Below are 17,430 nucleotides of genomic sequence, written 5' to 3'. Positions count from 1 at the left end.
GGTCGAACACAAGGACAGTGCGTACATAATAGATAACAACATCCTGGTCCACCCATTATTAAGAATTGGCCCACACGTGCCGGAGTTCGCGGCCCGTTTATTAGTGACACATGCAAAACGGGACAAACAACCGAATTTTGCTTAATCACGCCCAAACCGGCCCTTGCACACACACATATTAGCCTTGGGCTTTGTGGCTCAGCTCATATTAAAAACCAAAAATGATTTGATCGCCAAATTCACTCAAAAAGTTAAAAATTTTTGCAAAGCTTGAGTGGATCTCATGTTCACTGAACGCAAAACCGACGAGTAATCCGCAGAAATTGGTTTAATTTGGTGGTTCAGATTTTAGTGATAAATTCTCAGCTGCCCGGAATTTTCCTGTTCTCTCGACTGATTCGTGTTCTCTAGAGAGATTATAACATTTCCACTCCATCATAGGCATAGACACGAAAGTTTAGATCAGTTGATGTCAAAGTTCGTCATTTAAAAGTCAAAATTTTAAAATCTTCTTTCAAGAATATAATGTATTAGTCTTCAAGTGGCCATTTTTTCTAAAAGTTTATGAAATGGAATTTCACTGACAATCTCACAAAAAATGTGAAAAGGTGGTGTTTTATGTATTTTTTTTTGAAACCACTCTGTATGTTTTAGATCCATTATTTTAAAACACTTTAACCATCAAGCAGTGAAAAAATGTATAATTAGAGTAGGCCATGATTTCTGTAATGAAGTTGGTGACATTGAAGAGCAGTTTAAAAATGTCACTTACCGGTTTTACGTTGGAGACGAAAACTCGAAAATCTGGATGCAGATTCCGTGATTTTGAATTAAAAAAAGAGTGTTAGTTTTGTTGGACAGCGATGACAAAGATTTAAATTTATCGTGTTGTCATCGGTGTTTCAATAAAGTCTTGACATGCGAATAACATCGTTACAAATCGAAAAGATATGGTTCTGGATCACGACCCATTTATGAAAATAACTGCGTCCAACTTTGCTCTTATAAATAATGCAAAACTTTTGGGTCAGCCGACGGTCCAAAATCATACTTTGAGTCATGTGTTTGCAATAAAATCGGCGACTTCCAGAACGCGTCAGGTGCGATTAGTGGAATACTGAATATTTCAGATTATCGAGCACCGAGAAAAAATTGCTGAAGTATTAATTACTCCTCCACCTGTTCGTGGAAACCGTCCGAAATGCTGCGAAGCAATTAAATTTATCTCGAGTGCTTCCATAATTAATGGTGCATGTAGTGATTGTTCGCATATGCAACAATAAACTAGCGATAAGAGGTCGTGACGTCACGCGCCGGCCGGCTTCCTCCACGTGCGGTAAAAATAAGTCGAGCGACAGTTATGTGGCACAAGTGTGGAAAATGGTCGCTTTCGGTCCCGTTGGGCATTCCACACCGTTATCCTCGCTTTTCCACCCGTCCTTGCCGAAATTCGGCAAAGTGCAGCACCGGAATTCGTGCTAGAGCGAGACGCCGGATTAGAACGCTCGGACTTCGTGACCTTTTCCCCACTCCCGGGTTAGCCAATCGGCGTATGTAGGTCACAGCGGTCGACCAATGGCAGGGGCGCGCTCCGTCACGTGGTTTTGTTGTTATCATCAGCTGTGGCCGGGCCGCTATGTCCGTCCGGAGCCGGAGCCACTCCTCCCGGATCGGCCGCGCTTCTCACTCCGGGCGGTTGGAGCGAGACAGCGCGATCGACGTCGAGCTTTCGCGATCAGCTGTTGTTTTACGCTAGCCGGCCGGCTACGGCAGTCGGCATTCAACTGTTTACAGTGACGCTGCCTAGACCGCACCGTTTTATTATGAGTATGTGCATATACTGCGATTTTCCAGTGATTGAACGCAACGTTTCTGTCGAATGTTTTGACTATCATCAAGGTTCTGTGCAACGGTTGCTCGTCAGGAGGCTGTACTTCAATGACGTGTGAGACCCCGGCCGGACTTTGAGCGATTTATCGAGTGACGGTACTGAAGATGTCGACCGGAAAGCGATTAGCGAAACGTTCCATCATCGGGACGCGAGTGTGCGCTCCGGGAGAGGACGGCAAGTACTACTCCGGAGTGATCCAGGCGGTCAAAACCCCAGCCAACTTCCTTGAAAACAACAACTGCATCAACCTCACCCCCAACACCAGATACACCGTGCGTTTCGACTCCCGACAGGGCAACTTGGGCCGCACCACTGCCGAGTTCTTCGAAATGGACCTCATCGGCCCCGGATTCCAGTCCGTGCTCGGGCTGAAACTCGTCCCGGAGCAGAAATGTTTCGTCACCTACAACGGCAGGGAGGTTTCCGGTGAGGTCTGCAAGCATTATTTCGAGCGCGACGAAGTCATCATCAGGATACATCCCCCCGGATCCGAAGTAAGTGCTTTGTTTTGAAACTGCGTAGATGGCTCGCTCGCTCCGGGAGTCAGCTGGATCCGGTCCGGTTTTCACATCTCGCGATGCTTGGTCGGCTGTAATCCGTTCTCTGTTGGGATACAAGTGCGTAAGAGCGCATGCACGGAAATCCGCCCCCCGCGCCCTCCCTCGGCATTAATAATTGCATCCTTGTGACGTCACTCGGATAAACAACGAGCTCACGGTCGATTTTTCGGGGAAAACAAGCCGAATTCGGGGCTTTCCCGGACGCCGGAGCCGGTTTCGGAGAGACCGGGTTTTGCCCGCAGAGCTATTTCGTTCTTGCAGGTTTAGAAAGTCAGCTTTTCACTAAATTGGAAGTGGATATGGCGTGAGCAGGAAATTAACCTGCAGACAATCTAATAACACTTTTCCCAAAGTTTGAAAACCGCTCACTTATCTACCGATAATAAAAATAATAAAACAGAGCGCACTTACGTATCTAAACTATTCTAATTTGATAGCGAGGCAAGGTCGCGAAGCTAATTGACATTACCGTTGGCTTCTGATTTAATTACAATTTTTAATGGCCACAAGACATTTGCAAAACTGCAAGTTATCAAATTAAATGTACAAAATTATCAGGTCTAGACACCACTTTATTAATATTTATTGTTTTGATTCGGCTGTACGGCCATGGATTGGACTAATTAAAAGTTGACAAATCAAACCATATAAATCTTGAGCGTCTACAATGATTTTATCGTACTTTCACTTTCTGTCAATGTTACATCACTTTAAAAATATCTTTTATCTTGAATTATTTCACTTTTGTCACACTTATTCAAACGCAATAGTTTTCATTCGAAAATTCGCCACAAACGTCCTGAACGTTTAACTGTTACGTGTTGAACACGTTCTACAACGTTTACCGCTGCGTTCCATGGGTTTTCATGCTTCGCGAAAGCAAATATCAATACAATAACGGTCGGCACTTTCATCCGAAAATATCTTTAAATTGCGTTCCAAATAGAGATTTTCACGAAACCTAAAAGTATTTGGGCAATACGTCTGATATTGTGCAGGGACATTCCGTATTCAATTGTTACGTATTGTTTGGTTAATCGTCACGTTACGAACGTTACTTATCAGAAATCTCGCCCTCTGTTTTATTCTAATCAAATGAAAGCAAATATCAATACAAAAAACGTTCTGTATGTTGAACCGTTGTGTGCCGGGAGATTTCAACACGTTCTGCCGCCTATCAAGGGACTTCCTTTCCGTAAATTTTGGACAATGGAGAGAACATGAATAGGACTTCACACAGTGGAAGCAAATTCGCTATTTAAAATGGTTTTAAAAGACGAGCGTGCTAAGCGGTCAATTGTTGCGTCTTTCAAACAATACTGGAGTCGCTTCCTACATAAAAACAAATAAAAGCAAAGAGAGTAGTTATTTTTTATCACATAGTTATTATGATTACGTTGAGCACACATTACATAACTCGAATGGATGCGAAAATATTAATTAAGTTGTAAATCTGCTCTAACAGTAAATAAATGACACTAATGAGAGAGAAAACTAGTAAGAAACATGTTCATTATCACCATAACCAAGTTAGCTAATTTTTCCGTTTTTCCGAGTAGAAAGTCGAAATAAAAAAGTATTTTTGCCGAAGACAGGTCCATGACGAAATCTAGGCCGCGACATTGCCTTTTAAAATTCGCTTTTAATTGCTCGTCTTCCCAGCGCTCGCAAACAATGGCCGCCTTCGATTTCCCTGCATTGATGCAATGAGTTCGTGTTTGACCTCGCTGGGGGCGGCACACGTGCCCTAATCTAAAACGGGCCATCGAGTGCCCCAGAAACCCGGGAGCGGACGCGCGTTCGACCCCATTCCGGCATCGACCCGTGACCTACTTATTTGGGCATACACGTGCTGCAATGGCGGCGTCATTATTCCGCCATATTTGTTTACCGCCGGCACACTGACACGGTTTCTAATTGGCAACAACACTACGGCATCTTGTTTATTATTATTATCGCGGTTGGCGTTGGCGAGATATATTCATCGTGCAATTCGAGTTACACAATCAAGGACGATGGGATAGTGAGAGTTGAGGCGGTTCCGGGACGCAGGAACAGCTCCGTTGCGGGCGGATTCGGGGGTCCTTCCAGTCGCCGGCCGCTCGGGTTCTCGCAATATTTTGTGAAAGTAAGAGGGAAAGTTGTGAAAGTCTGCCGTTTACATTTGCCTCTCTAAATCGCAACAAGTGAAATAATACGTAACCTAATTAGAAAAAAGCTTATGTAACGGTGTTTCCTCCCGGCTGGCCGGGAACGGCAACGCTAAGGGACTCGGCCCGGTAAAAACAGCGAAACGTTGTTGTGAGAGAGAAAGGTATCACATAATCGACCTCAAGACAGGTTGCGGCTTGCGAAACGTTTCTCAATCATATCTGAAGTAAATACAACATTCACCGGCTGCGACAACCTAATTAAAAGTATGCCAAGCACTCGACTCGCGTTTGATTTAGAAACTGGAACTCGAAGCCGTTGCTTTTCGTTTTCTTTAAGGTCGCAGCATTTGCGAAATCGCTTCCTCGTTGGCATTAAAAAAACCTTGTCCTTCGCAAAAGTGGGCTTCGGTGCCAAACATGGACTTAACAGTTATGCCTCGTTTTTCCCAATTAAGGTTCCGACCTTCGTTGGCGGATTTTTCGCCACCGCGTCGACCGGATTTCGTCCGATTGAGTTTCCATAAAGCGGTAGGTCGCGGAAATCTAGTCTGCATGGCGACAACGCGACCTTTGCACGTGCTGATATGACGTTACGATGCGCTTGCATTTTTGTTGCAGGCGCCTTTCGAAGTTCAAAAACGCCTCGAAGAGGTCAGACTTTTGGAGTCGCGGAAGTCGGCCAGGCTGGCCGATCAGGACACGGACTTCGCCAGGTTGGCGGACATGGCAGGGGACAGGAAGAGGACGGCGTCGCACACTATTGACGTCCCGGCGCCTTCCACGCATCTCGGGTATGTACACGACCTTGGCCATACTCGGACACATTTGCAATTCGCTCAGATGCCTAAACGAAATTTAATTGAGCCGGACCATCACAGTGGCGCGCCAACCTGTTGAGTTTTATTCATAAATCAAGCACTGCATTCTGGCTATGCAATTCCCGAATTCCATGAACTGGCATCGAACTGCTAATTACTTTAACGAAAAAAGTAAATAAATAACGTTCAAAATTAGTGTTAAATGGAATGGAATTTAAAAAAATAATTAACCAAGAAATAACATTTCAGAGGTGACGAGTTACAGTTATAGTAAAATTACTATTTTTTTCTAGGTTAATAGTTATAATATGGACTTTTTTAATTTTTTTAAGTAAACTACCCACACTTTAAATTATTTTTTAAAATATTTTCGATACTTGTCCTCAAGTGACCTTGGGTACCCGAGTTGGGTTGATACCGAGGTTGATAGTCATTTAAAATTTCAAGCAGACAAAGAGGAGCTGTTGATTGTCTTTATCTCGGCAAATTAAAAATATATAACGTTATCAGGTGAGTGATATTCAAAAATAGCCATATTTTTGTGATTAGATGAGTGCACAAAGAAATCGATTCTTTGTAAACAATTTTCCCTGATTGTTTCACGGAACCGTGTGACGCCACTGTTGGTTGACGTCACAAATTACCTGCCCAAATAAGTCTAAAATTTCCCTCAGTATCTTATCTCCTGACATACCGGACATGACGTCACTCACTTTTCTCCCGATAGGGTTTTCGTAACCGCTTAACGACATGCTTACATTATCATTTTTCGAATTTGTTTACTTGTGACCATATAATGGGAGTCATTAAATCCCCATTGGTAAAATCGCTTCAAATTGCATTTTAATTAGTTTTTTGATAATGTGGTCTTCGCCCCCAGATCCCGCAAACGGCGTCCCAGCAGCAGCCAGGACGACAATTACAAAGACACTCAAATGGACGAATGCAGCGCCGCTTTGGTCCTAATGAGTCTCTCGTGTTCGCCACACTCGCCAAACTTCAACGGTAATAATAGCAACTTTTAATTTCTTCTATTCTCATCGTGCGACAGCAACGAAAGTGCTAAAAAAGTCGCACACCCAGCTCTATTGCGTCCTAGTTACCTTCAGACGCCTTGCCAAGCACTAGGTGAATGGCAGACGCGTCATCTCTTACGAAATCGGATCGCGATAATGAATTTTTGATCGCCAGATCCGATCCAAGGTCGGACAGTCTTATCAAAGAATCCCTTAGGGAAAAAATAGCATCTCCTTGCACTTGACGCATGCAAGGTAAAGTCCACGGTCACGCGATTGCATAAATGCATTTTTTGCGTTTAAAGGGCACCACGTGCCACACCCACACGTGCCAATTTCATTGTTTGCAGGCTTTCCATGGCGGCTGAGCACCTCGCCGGACAGCAACATCAGCAGCAGCTCGGCCTCCTATCGGTCGACTCCCTCGCCGCCGCCCAGGGCCTACTCCCCGCAGTCGGCCCCCTTGTCGTCCAGCGCCGGCTCCGATGAGGGCATCGTCATGGACTACCAGGACGAACAGCCCAGGAAGAAAAAGGTACGGCCACTTTACCCACTAGTCCACCTTCGATTACTGAACCTTGAACGCTATCTCCGCTCGAAAAGTCGCGTAAAACAATAAAGGGATTTAAAAGCCGGCCAGACTACCAATTAACGATATAGAAATTTATGTTACGTAAGAAAGTAACGAAAGGAAAAGGTTTAGGTGCTTTTTTCATTTTAAATAGCGTATTGGTCCAGATTTTAAATAGTAATCACACCAAAGCAAACATTTTTACAGGGAGTGGGTTGTTTCCGGTTCTGATCGATTCTGTCGATGATTTTTACTGATAAAATGACAAATTTGGGAACAAATTAATCATAGACACGGAAAAATCTCGACGAATTTCCTGTTGTGATACTGAAATTAATGATAGCCATCATTGTTTCAATCAAATTTCAATTCATTTCCAAGGGGCGCTAATACGACATTGTTGATAATAGTTTTGCGTCACAATTTGTTTATCTTTAGATTAATCAGTGATGTGAATGAAAACAATGTTCCACTGGTCATACTAATTTATTATAAGTTTTCGAACAGGTGTTCACTTGTTTTTTTTTCAGAATTAATATTTAATTCTTACTTTGTTGTAAAAGTTGCCACTTCTGGTTTAATTACTCATTTGTTTTTACCTGCTATTACCACAGCTGTTACTTACAAAAACTATGACAGACAATAACTCGTGTACACTTTATTTAGCTGGAGAAGGCGAATTCAAAAGTGCAATACGGTCGGTAGATCAGTTTAAAATTTCGACGTTGGCGCTAGTTTCTCGTAGTTCTTAAGATTGTTAATCTATTTTATTAAGAAAAATACATAATTATGTTCTATGTATTTACTTATTTTTGTTTGTACTTAATATTTTGGGTGTTTATTGTTTATGTTTATTGTATCCTAGAACATAAAAAAGTTACGTTTTAGGACATTAAAAAAGCGCATGTTTGTTATAAGCGTTCGTTAAAACCGGACCAATTTGTTACTACTTATAGGTAATATACGACTTTAGAACGGGACTTTCAATTTTATTCGACATATCCGAACCGGGTTCGTTATAACCGAGTTCCACTGTATCTATATTGAATCTGATCAATCCGTGAAATTGTCATAATTATCGATAATTCGGACTGCCAATTTGGATGCGGGCAGCGCCCGCCGGGACTGCCCGCCGGGCACGGATTACTTTGATCAACTACGTCATGGGAAAAGAAGCAATTGTTTTAGAAGCAAATAATTTATTCATTATGAAAGGAAAAGAAAAATGAGATTACAAAAAAAAACAAGAACATAGAAAGAATTTGGTCCAAATTCCGGTGACTTGCGACGTACGAATTCGTGTATTAATCACGTGATTTCATTAAGTTCGGTCTCAATTTTGATAACCAAGTCGAGTCGATATCTTTGTTGTTGAATTCTTACAAAAGCTGAAAGAATGTTTATTGTTGTGATAAAACTTTCCAATGGCGGAGAACTATAGGTCAGGTTCTAGAGCGGAATCCGCTTGTGTGGAATCCATGTCATGGCCGCCTTTGATGCAATTTGGTCATCATTTAGCCCACATGACATCATGCAATGTAGAGTAATTGTTCAAATCGTCCAATTTTCCGTCCCATCGCGATAATTCGCCTCAAGAAAGCGTAAAAAACTCTCAAGCGTCCATCTGTTGTCCGCCAGATTTCTAAATATCCTCAAACTAATAAACTTTGAGCTCCTTCCGGTTGGGTGAAAGTGCCATAGAAGGTAAAAACAAGCGAGGTGGAGTGTCAACGACGAGCCGAGCCGCCTTTGTTCTCCCGCAAAAATGCGCTGTTACGCAATTGCATGACGGATAGGTTAGGTGCAGCCAAAGCCGGCCGGCGTAACGCGAGCCCCCGTCCACGCGCGTTATCGCAGCAAGGCCGAATCTATTTGCGCCGAGGCTAGAGCGCCTTTATTGCGTCAAATTCGCGAATTCGTAAACAATGTGCAATACCTTGCCGTAACGCGCTTTCGCGCACACGTGTCGGCCCGCCAAGGCCGCAATGGCCGCCGCGCGGTGAAATTCGCTCGCGAAATGCCACCGATTTATGCAAGCGACGCTTTTCACTCGTTTCGAAAATTTCCAATTCTTTCGCTTTCACGCGCCGAAGGTCGCTGACTTATGGATCATCATCCCAGCGAGCCGCTGGGCGTGGGTTGATGACCCACGCTGGCCAAGGGTATCCCAGCGCTTTGTCCGATGCTTTTTCGGTTTTCTTCCAGCGTTTCGTTGGGGAAGTCCGCGGCAAAAACGAAAGTTTCGCAGCGACCTTGACGTAAACTCGTGCTGGTGATAACAAAGAACAGCTGATTGGCGATGGCATTGAGCTTATCTGCGATCGCGATGTGATAACGCGAACGTCTTGTTGGGAAACAAAGCTATTGATAGCAGTCAACTGCGAAAATCCCATTGTTTGCGGCTAGAGGCCGGTTAATTCGCAACGACTTACCTATTAACCGATTTTTGCTAATTTTCCTAATGAATTATGCAAACAGCGAGAGCAGTTGGCAGCAACGACAGCTCAATTAACTCATTGATTACTAATAAGGGTTGGTACGCCCGTGGCTAATTTTAAACTTTCTCTAATCAATAGCGGGCACCCCCGAAATGACGTCCAGTTTTTGCGTGGAAACAATCTCGTGTTATGCAAGTGTTGACAATGAAACCTACATTAAAAAGTTTCAAGCGCGTAAACAACTTCACTTTTGTTAAAAATATTTTCGCTTGTTGACGTACAGCGCTACCAACGCTAATGATGCGAAATCGGTTTATTCTGAGAGGTTGCGAAATGAAAATTTCAGTGCGTCACTTGGACGTAATAACGGGAATCGATTTTACCCCAAATCACGTTTTTGCACATTCAAGTCCACGAAATTCATGGTCAATGAAATATCCATTAGGCAAGGGTTGGCCATGAGTTGGCATTTTGGCAAGCCTGTAAAAAATGCAGGTGGGAACCGACAAGCCTACCTCCCGCCACAGTTCAAGCTTTGAATTCATTCTGTACTGTAATTCCCGTAATTGCGATTGCTAATTAAAAAATTAAAAAATGAGTTTTTAAGTGATGTGAGAAACCCTAAGAACAGTTAGCAATGTTTTCATTAAAGAGACAGTGTGGTAAATCTTACATAAAATTCATTAATACAGCAAACTACAAAATGGTTACCTAATTTTTTGTTTTTGATCAAAGTGGCCTATTACTGAAATTAAGTTGCTTTCCGAATAAAGGTCGCTATAGATTAGAAGAATAATTTATATAATTCAATGCTACCAACGGATTTTTGTCGTAATTGTAATTATCTTCATTATTCATTGTTGACAAATTAATTTCATAGTTGACCAGAAGGTAAATTCCATTTCAAATTACTACTAGAAGAAGTGCCAAGAGAGCATTTAAAATTTACTATCTGAAAAAATTGTGGGTTCTTATGAATCCTAGTGCCCAGAAATCACATTAATTAAACGAGAAAAAAAATTATTTAACTATTGTTGAATGTTTAAAAAAGAATACAGTAAAACCTCTGTAATACGAACGAAAAACCAGTGCTTCAAGAAGTCATGGTCCGAAAAATTAGTTTTTTGAAAAAAAAAGGGTCAAAAACGATTGATTTTTTTTGTGTAAATGAAGAATTTGGGAACAACAGAACTTATGAAAACAAGTTTTCACCCAAAAGGTTCCACTATTGTTATCCAGAAAGACAATGTGTAAAGTGGCAATGAATAGTCCCGAAATCTTAGGTTTAGGAGACATGAAAAAATCAGTTAACAATAACAATAGAAAAAAAAATCCTGCATAATAGTACTTGAAGTAAAATGACTAAAAGATTAGAAGTAAGACTTTTGAGGGGGATTTTTTCTACGACTGTGGAGAAACCATGGGAAACAAAAACGAAAAACAGTTGATTCTGTTTGAAATTACAATGTAGCAAACTTGGAAGATTAAATCGCTGAGACACAGCTGGCGATTAAAAAAGTACAGTTTAGTAAACCTTATTAGAAAGCTTAGAACCTTAAAAGTCAAACTATGAAGAAGCAGTTAGGTTTTTATTGAAGTGTAGCAAACTTCTGGGCGCGAAACTGCTGAAAGCAGTGTGTGATTTTTATTTGAAAAATCTTTTCGGTGCGCCTCGATGTGGGAGGCTTGATTGTGGCTGAGTAAACAGCAAAGCCTTGGGACGCATATACCTGAGCACCCCTCGAAAGTTCGATCGTAAACCGAGCCAAATCCCTTCACTCTCGACTCTCCAATTGTGAATTTTTCCAATACGTTAGTGTGGCACAACTCAATTGCGTCGTAGAGTCGTAATGAATTTGACCTAAAATCCGCCTCACATGCTGTAGCCACAAACGTGCCTGGCAGCTAGATCTGCATGAAACCCTCCGGAGTGTCCGCCATCATCTCAAAAACCGCATGCGATGAAATTAATTTCTAGCGGAACCGCTCGTGATATTAGTGTGGCGATTCACGTCGGCCCCAAGTCATTGGCCATCGCGTCCAGAATGCGCCAAGTAACGGTAAAGGTTAAAACCGTCGAAATTGAAGTTCATTTCCCTTTTCCGCGCCTCGGATCTGACGAAATCTCCGCACAGTTAGTTATCAGGCGAGTCAGGGTCAGATCACCGAAATGCAATTCTGCCCTCGAGTGACCCTAAACTGCGCCTCATTCCACGATCAATCGTCGTGGATATTTGATGAGTTTGGTGGAGTCGAATGTGACGTCGTGGATATATACAAAGAAGATCGCTCGTGGGAGCGGGAACGCGGAGGGGGCAATCTGGAGGACTGCGAGGACGTTGCCCTCGCAATGTTTACATCGCAATAGGGCCGGCGAGCGCCCCACGTGTGCCGTGATACAGACAGCCGGTCATGCACCTGACCAGGGGCACAGCCTCGCCAAAAACACGCGACACGTGGACTCCATCCACATTGTATGGAAATCCGCTCAGGAGAGCGACGTCACCGCAGTGCATTTTGTTCCAAGGTCGCAAGCAATCACTATGACGTGACTCGAAAATGCACGCCACTGGACTGGACACCCCAAGGGAGCTCTTTGTTGCGTACGGAGCGAAAAACTAAATTATATCCACTGGCTTTGTCACACCGACAAACGCCCAAGTGGCGCTGTCTTTGTCCGGCTTCTTTGTGTTACACTAATTCTGATATATGGAAAATTAGCCCGCGCCTAATCCCGGGGAAACACCCAGAAATAGCGTCACTGCCACAATTGATATCTCGAAAATAAAACGATTTTTTTAGAATATTGATCAGCTGCGGGTCCTTAAACTCGTCGGTATAGCAACCGTGGTTTTGTCTCTTCAAATACCATTCAAGTCCGATTTTTTACGAATAGTTGAGGGGTATCACTCAAGGACCCGGGTTCGATGTACTCCTCGTCCGAGAAAGAAAATTCGAATTGCTTTATCACCCGATTAATAAATTTGAGTGAAAATTATGATAAAAATCGTGATAATGTCATTGACATTGACTTCAATTGTCGTTCCACACCTACAGAAACGGTTGCGTCATACCGTATGAACCAGAAACTTTCTCGATATTTTTTATTCACTGGCGTCATTGCAGTATTTACAATTTTTATGTTTCCACATAAAAACTGACCTTTTCAAGATTACGCGAGTGGTCGGCCAGTGGCGTAGCAGACGCCCGTTTAAGTATAGAAATGAAACACGCAAAATCAGTCTTCCAGTAGCACGTAAATACCGGAAAAATAAAGAAAATGTTAGAAAGCGCCACAGCTATGATAATAGGAGTAGTCAGGTGAAACAAATTATTGATAGTTTCGACCAATTTGCCGTTTTGCTGCTAGAGCATTTCGTGCTTTTCCTCATGGCCACGAAAATTTTCCAAAGTGCATTTTAGTGCATTGTTTGTTTTCTTTTATCCGTTTAGCACAAAACCGTGTCGTAATGATGTTCGTTGTTTACCGAAGATATTTGTGTTAATTTGTGAGTGCACGTAGTAAAATCATTACCGAAGCATGACAAGTGAACTAGTTTTATTTAGGTTCATTGAGTTGGTCATAATTTGATGCTTCGTATCAATTAGCTATTTTTAATCGATGGATCTGCGCAATAGATTTTTGGCAAATTAAGTATTCACGGCGTTTTCGTAATGATTGGGAAATGGAGATTATCAGATGCGATACGCCTTCGGCCCTGTTTTATTTTCTCATGCCTCGTGAAATGTATGCAACATTTCGTCAATCCGGCCGGCTGTCGAAACAAAAACTGCGAGCGCAAAACCGTGACATAATTTATACCAACAATATTTCCGATTTAATAGCTCTCCGTGTTCAGCTACCTGCATGGAAAGCTATAATAAACAAAAAAACTGGCCGTAATTAAAGCCTTCTCCCTCGCGAACACGTTTCCTGTTAATTTCGCGTGCTTCCAGGAAGTTAGTGATCCAATCGATAAAATAGTTTTAGAGAAAATGAGCGTAAACAGGTGTCTTTCGGTGGAAAATCCCGAATTTTGGTGTCGGTTTGTTTGGCTTGGAAGCGGGAGCGTTGCAGGCCAAGGACAAAGGATTCGACCAACTTTGATCCTTAAAGCCTTGTCCTTTGCTGCGTTCAGGGCTGCACGTGGCAGTGTCTATAAACACATCGATCCAGACGCCATTTTGGCGACGTCACGGGCTTCGATCCTGGATAGACGAGGACAGCACCAACACAAAGCCTGGCCTAGGACATCTTTCTCTTTCGTTAGGCCTTCCTTTGTTCGCTGATATGAACACCCGGGTACTTTCACCCCATGCCAGGTGAGGGGTGCCTCGGAGGACAGGTGGCCGCCGGTACCTGTTGACAGAGTCCCCCACGTCCTGTCTGCCCCCTTGGTTCTAAAACCGGGCTCTAAAAGCTAAAATTAGCCTCTTTGTTGCAGAACGTCACCCGAATTGTGTTCCAATGCATGTGGCCTAGCTGCCTAAAAATACGAGACACCTGTGAAGCCATCCTCGCCCATCTCAAGTGAGTATAAAAAGCTTCCACCCCAGCCCAGACGATCAAATTCCATATTTTCTACCTGCGAGGACCCTCGCGTGGCGCCCTCTCCCAAAATCAAAATAACGGCCAGTTCGGACACGGAATCTTAATGGTCCAAGGCTGTGCTACAACCTTGCCGAAATCGCGAAATTTCACGATTTTTCGGCTCGGTTTAATCGGCCTTGAAGCTAATGATGAGAGTATTATTAGGAGGTGTCCTATGCCAGCTGGATTTTGGCAAGGCGATCGCGGCCGGCCATGCTACCGATCGTGTTTTGTTCCAGCAGTGGCGTGCCGCGGGGTCACGTCCTGTTTACAGGAATGATGCACGGAATAACCGGTTGATGGGTGATTCAGAGAAGATGGGTGTTGTTACGAAATTCGCAAAAATAAACAACGATTTGCATTTTGTTCACTGGATATGACGTCTGGCGAAGGCTGCCAGAGGCGTAGGCGGCCAAAAGTCGGACAGTTTTTTTTTAGAAACACAAATAAACCCAATTATTTAATTTTATTAATATACAAGCACATTGTGATTTTTTTTACGTACCTAGACAAGAAAAAAGATAGAAATCAACCGCTTTTCGTCTTTCTCAGGTTCATGTGTGTTAATGAGAAAATTGGAAAGTTGTGATAAGACTGATAAGAATAGTTTATAATAAAAAATTCATGGTTGTGTAACTTGTTTTCTTAAATAAAAATACATAATATAATTTTAAATCTTCGACTGAAAATACTGACCGGGACAGCAATTTTATTCACGTCTAATCTAAGAATTATTGAATTGATCGTGGTCGTTTTAGACGGATCACTCTGTATACAAGGACAGACGTAAATTTGATATCAGTCTATAGGTAATTCTTTGTTAGCTTAGATAAAAAACATACCTTTTTAATATAAATTGTAGGTATTGCTTGTTACCGATTTAGATAAAAGATAAGAAATGTCAGCAATAATAAAGAACAGGTATTTTATTTACGGGCGTTCTCTGTACATAAAATTTAATTCACAAATGAATAACGTTTGATATTTGTGAAAATCTTTTCGAATGCAAAAATACACATTTCACAATCGATTGCGTCTTTATTATTCTTTTATGTTTATTATTTAATGGATTGAGATATTCTTTTATTTATTTTGTTACGATATTAGTCCGTGATAAAATGTTGTTTGTAATAAAAAATGTTCGAGACGTCTTGTAGCGTAATTGATATTAATTTTTGGATAAAAAAATTCCTCATACTAAATAAGAGATTTATTTTGACAGTTTATTTCGCAATACAAGAACCGTAATTTGCTTAAATAGCACTTTCATTGATTGGACTGATAGTTAACCTGTTTGCAGTCGATACTTTTGAATCAGTTTCAATAAATGAATAATAATTATTAAGAATAAATATCAAATTACTGCTATTACAGATTAGTTCTTTGAGTGCTGATGTTGATGTAGACTTGCAAGTAGATATTATTCCTGGTTCTGTTACAAAAGAAATTAATTCAATATGAACGTGTTACCTAACAATAATTAGTGCTCTCAGTGATTAAAAATTATTGAATAAATAAAAATTTATAATAATTGGTCACAGCAGTGTAAACTAAACCGCATTATCATTTTATCAGTCTAATTAAATACTTACTAGTTCTTGATTTAGCCAAAAAAATATCAGTTTTCTGCAGTTGTATGTGTGTATGCAACCAACAATACAGTTTTTTGGAAAAAATGAATCCAAAATATCGCCCGTATAAGCCTGATTTTGGCGGTGTTTTCGATGAATCACCCTGTTTACACCGCCACAGAGTGAATCTCCGTGTTATTGTAAACACGCGAAAACCGTCGATAAACAGCGATTTCTTGGATCCGCGCCGTGTTATTGCGAATGTTCTCGTCCACGTGTCTCATTTTATCACATAAATAATTTTATTAATGAGACCTTGTATTATCCGTCGTAATCCGCGCATTGCGCCGCTCCATTCACGCAATGATATTTTTACCTCGTGAAGCCGCACGTGCAGTCCCTAACTCGGGTTTTGTCCCCAGGGACCACGACGTGCTGCCCGGCGAGGAGGAGTTCTACTTCACGGAGGTGGAGCTGGGGCTCACCAGCCCGCCGCCGACGCTGTCCCACCGCGACATGGCGCGGCCCCCGCACGAGGACCCCGACTACCAGCGGCAGATCGTGGGCTCCTTCCGGCAGACGCTGCTGGCGTCGGCGCCCCCGCAGTCGCCCCACAAGCTGCTGAAGCTGTCGTCGCCGCGCCCCCACAGCCCCAAGACGCCGGCGTCGCCGCGCCGCGTCCGGGGCGAGAACAAGAAGTGCCGCAAGGTCTACGGCATGGACCACCGGGAGCAGTGGTGCACGCAGTGCAAGTGGAAGAAGGCCTGCTCCAGGTTCGGGGACTGATCCAAGTGACAGTGACCTCGGCGCCGATCTCAGACTAGAGTCAAGTACAAGGACGGGGACGTTGATGTCGTGTTTGATCGTTTGATGGACGCGTGATCAGTGTGAAGATCTCAGCCAAAGTGCACCACGTCGCGCTACCTTACCGTACCGGACATTTCGATGATGATTCGATCGCTTTCGCTGTTTTGGTATTAGAGATTAGGTGAGATTGTGAGATTGATCATACCTGCCATAGTTTGTAGGGGCTATGAGTATTTTAAATTATTATAGGAAGTACACGCCGTCCCCGAATCAATGCCCGGACGACACTTCGGGGACGGCCCGTATGTAAAGCGTCACGAAAGACGCAGCGAGTCACTGCCCTGTTTATTGCTTCTGTGTACTTTGTATTATTGTCGATCTTTTTAAATTTTTATCTATTGTATATTGTTAAGAGGCAATCGTGCACTTGTATCAAATTCGTATGAAAGAATCGTAGTTATTTACACATTTCATTACCTCTAAAGTCTTTCATTTTTATTATTATTATTTTTGTTATTCCTCATATTTACATTTATAGAGTATTTATATACATAATATAATTATATTTTTCAGAGTATTCATATATTTTTAATGTTAAGTTGAGATCATTATCATGTTAAATTTTAACACATTAAATAGCTCGTAAGGTACATAACTTATACATTAAAGAAAAATACATTATATTTACATTAGTTACAAACGTATATTTAGAATTCATCCAGAGAATGATTTATGAATGAACCTGAAATTCGTCAAATTTATTAATAAAGCGTATTATATTATCTAACTCCCTTCTTTTATTTACTATAATTCCCCCCTTTCACAGTGAACGTCAATTGCAATACTCATGGACAAATGACGTCATTGCACGTGTCTAATTTAGCCAACTACAATTTGTTCAATGAAAAAATTCAACCTTTGTCAATACCACGAACAATTTAATAAACGATTACAATAGCAAATTTAAATCTGCTTTTTTAACACAAAAACGTGAAATAAACACGCATGATTCCG

General features: G+C 42.1%; 1 protein-coding gene across 2 annotated transcripts; it reads left to right on the top strand.

Annotated features, from left to right (window-relative positions):
• Positions 1–1,701: 1,701 nt before the first annotated feature.
• Positions 1,702–17,203, top strand: Glut4EF (Glucose transporter 4 enhancer factor). Of its 2 annotated transcripts, XM_008195658.3 has the most exons (6): positions 1,710–2,385; positions 5,223–5,395; positions 6,303–6,427; positions 6,789–6,973; positions 13,893–13,978; positions 16,032–17,203. In XM_008195658.3, the coding sequence occupies exons 1-6, from the start codon at positions 1,996–1,998 to the stop codon at positions 16,393–16,395; spliced, it is 1,323 nt and encodes a 440-aa protein (XP_008193880.1). In that variant the 5' UTR covers positions 1,710–1,995; the 3' UTR covers positions 16,396–17,203. The 2 variants fall into 2 exon arrangements, with proteins under 2 accessions (XP_064213018.1, XP_008193880.1); XM_064356948.1 differs by lacking the exon at positions 13,893–13,978 and having other exon boundaries at positions 1,702–2,385.
• Positions 17,204–17,430: the final 227 nt, after the last annotated feature.

This window comes from Tribolium castaneum, chromosome 5 (genome assembly GCF_031307605.1).
Source record: "Tribolium castaneum strain GA2 chromosome 5, icTriCast1.1, whole genome shotgun sequence".
NCBI lineage: Eukaryota > Metazoa > Arthropoda > Insecta > Coleoptera > Tenebrionidae > Tribolium > Tribolium castaneum.
This window is presented reverse-complemented; position numbering and strand designations above follow the sequence as displayed.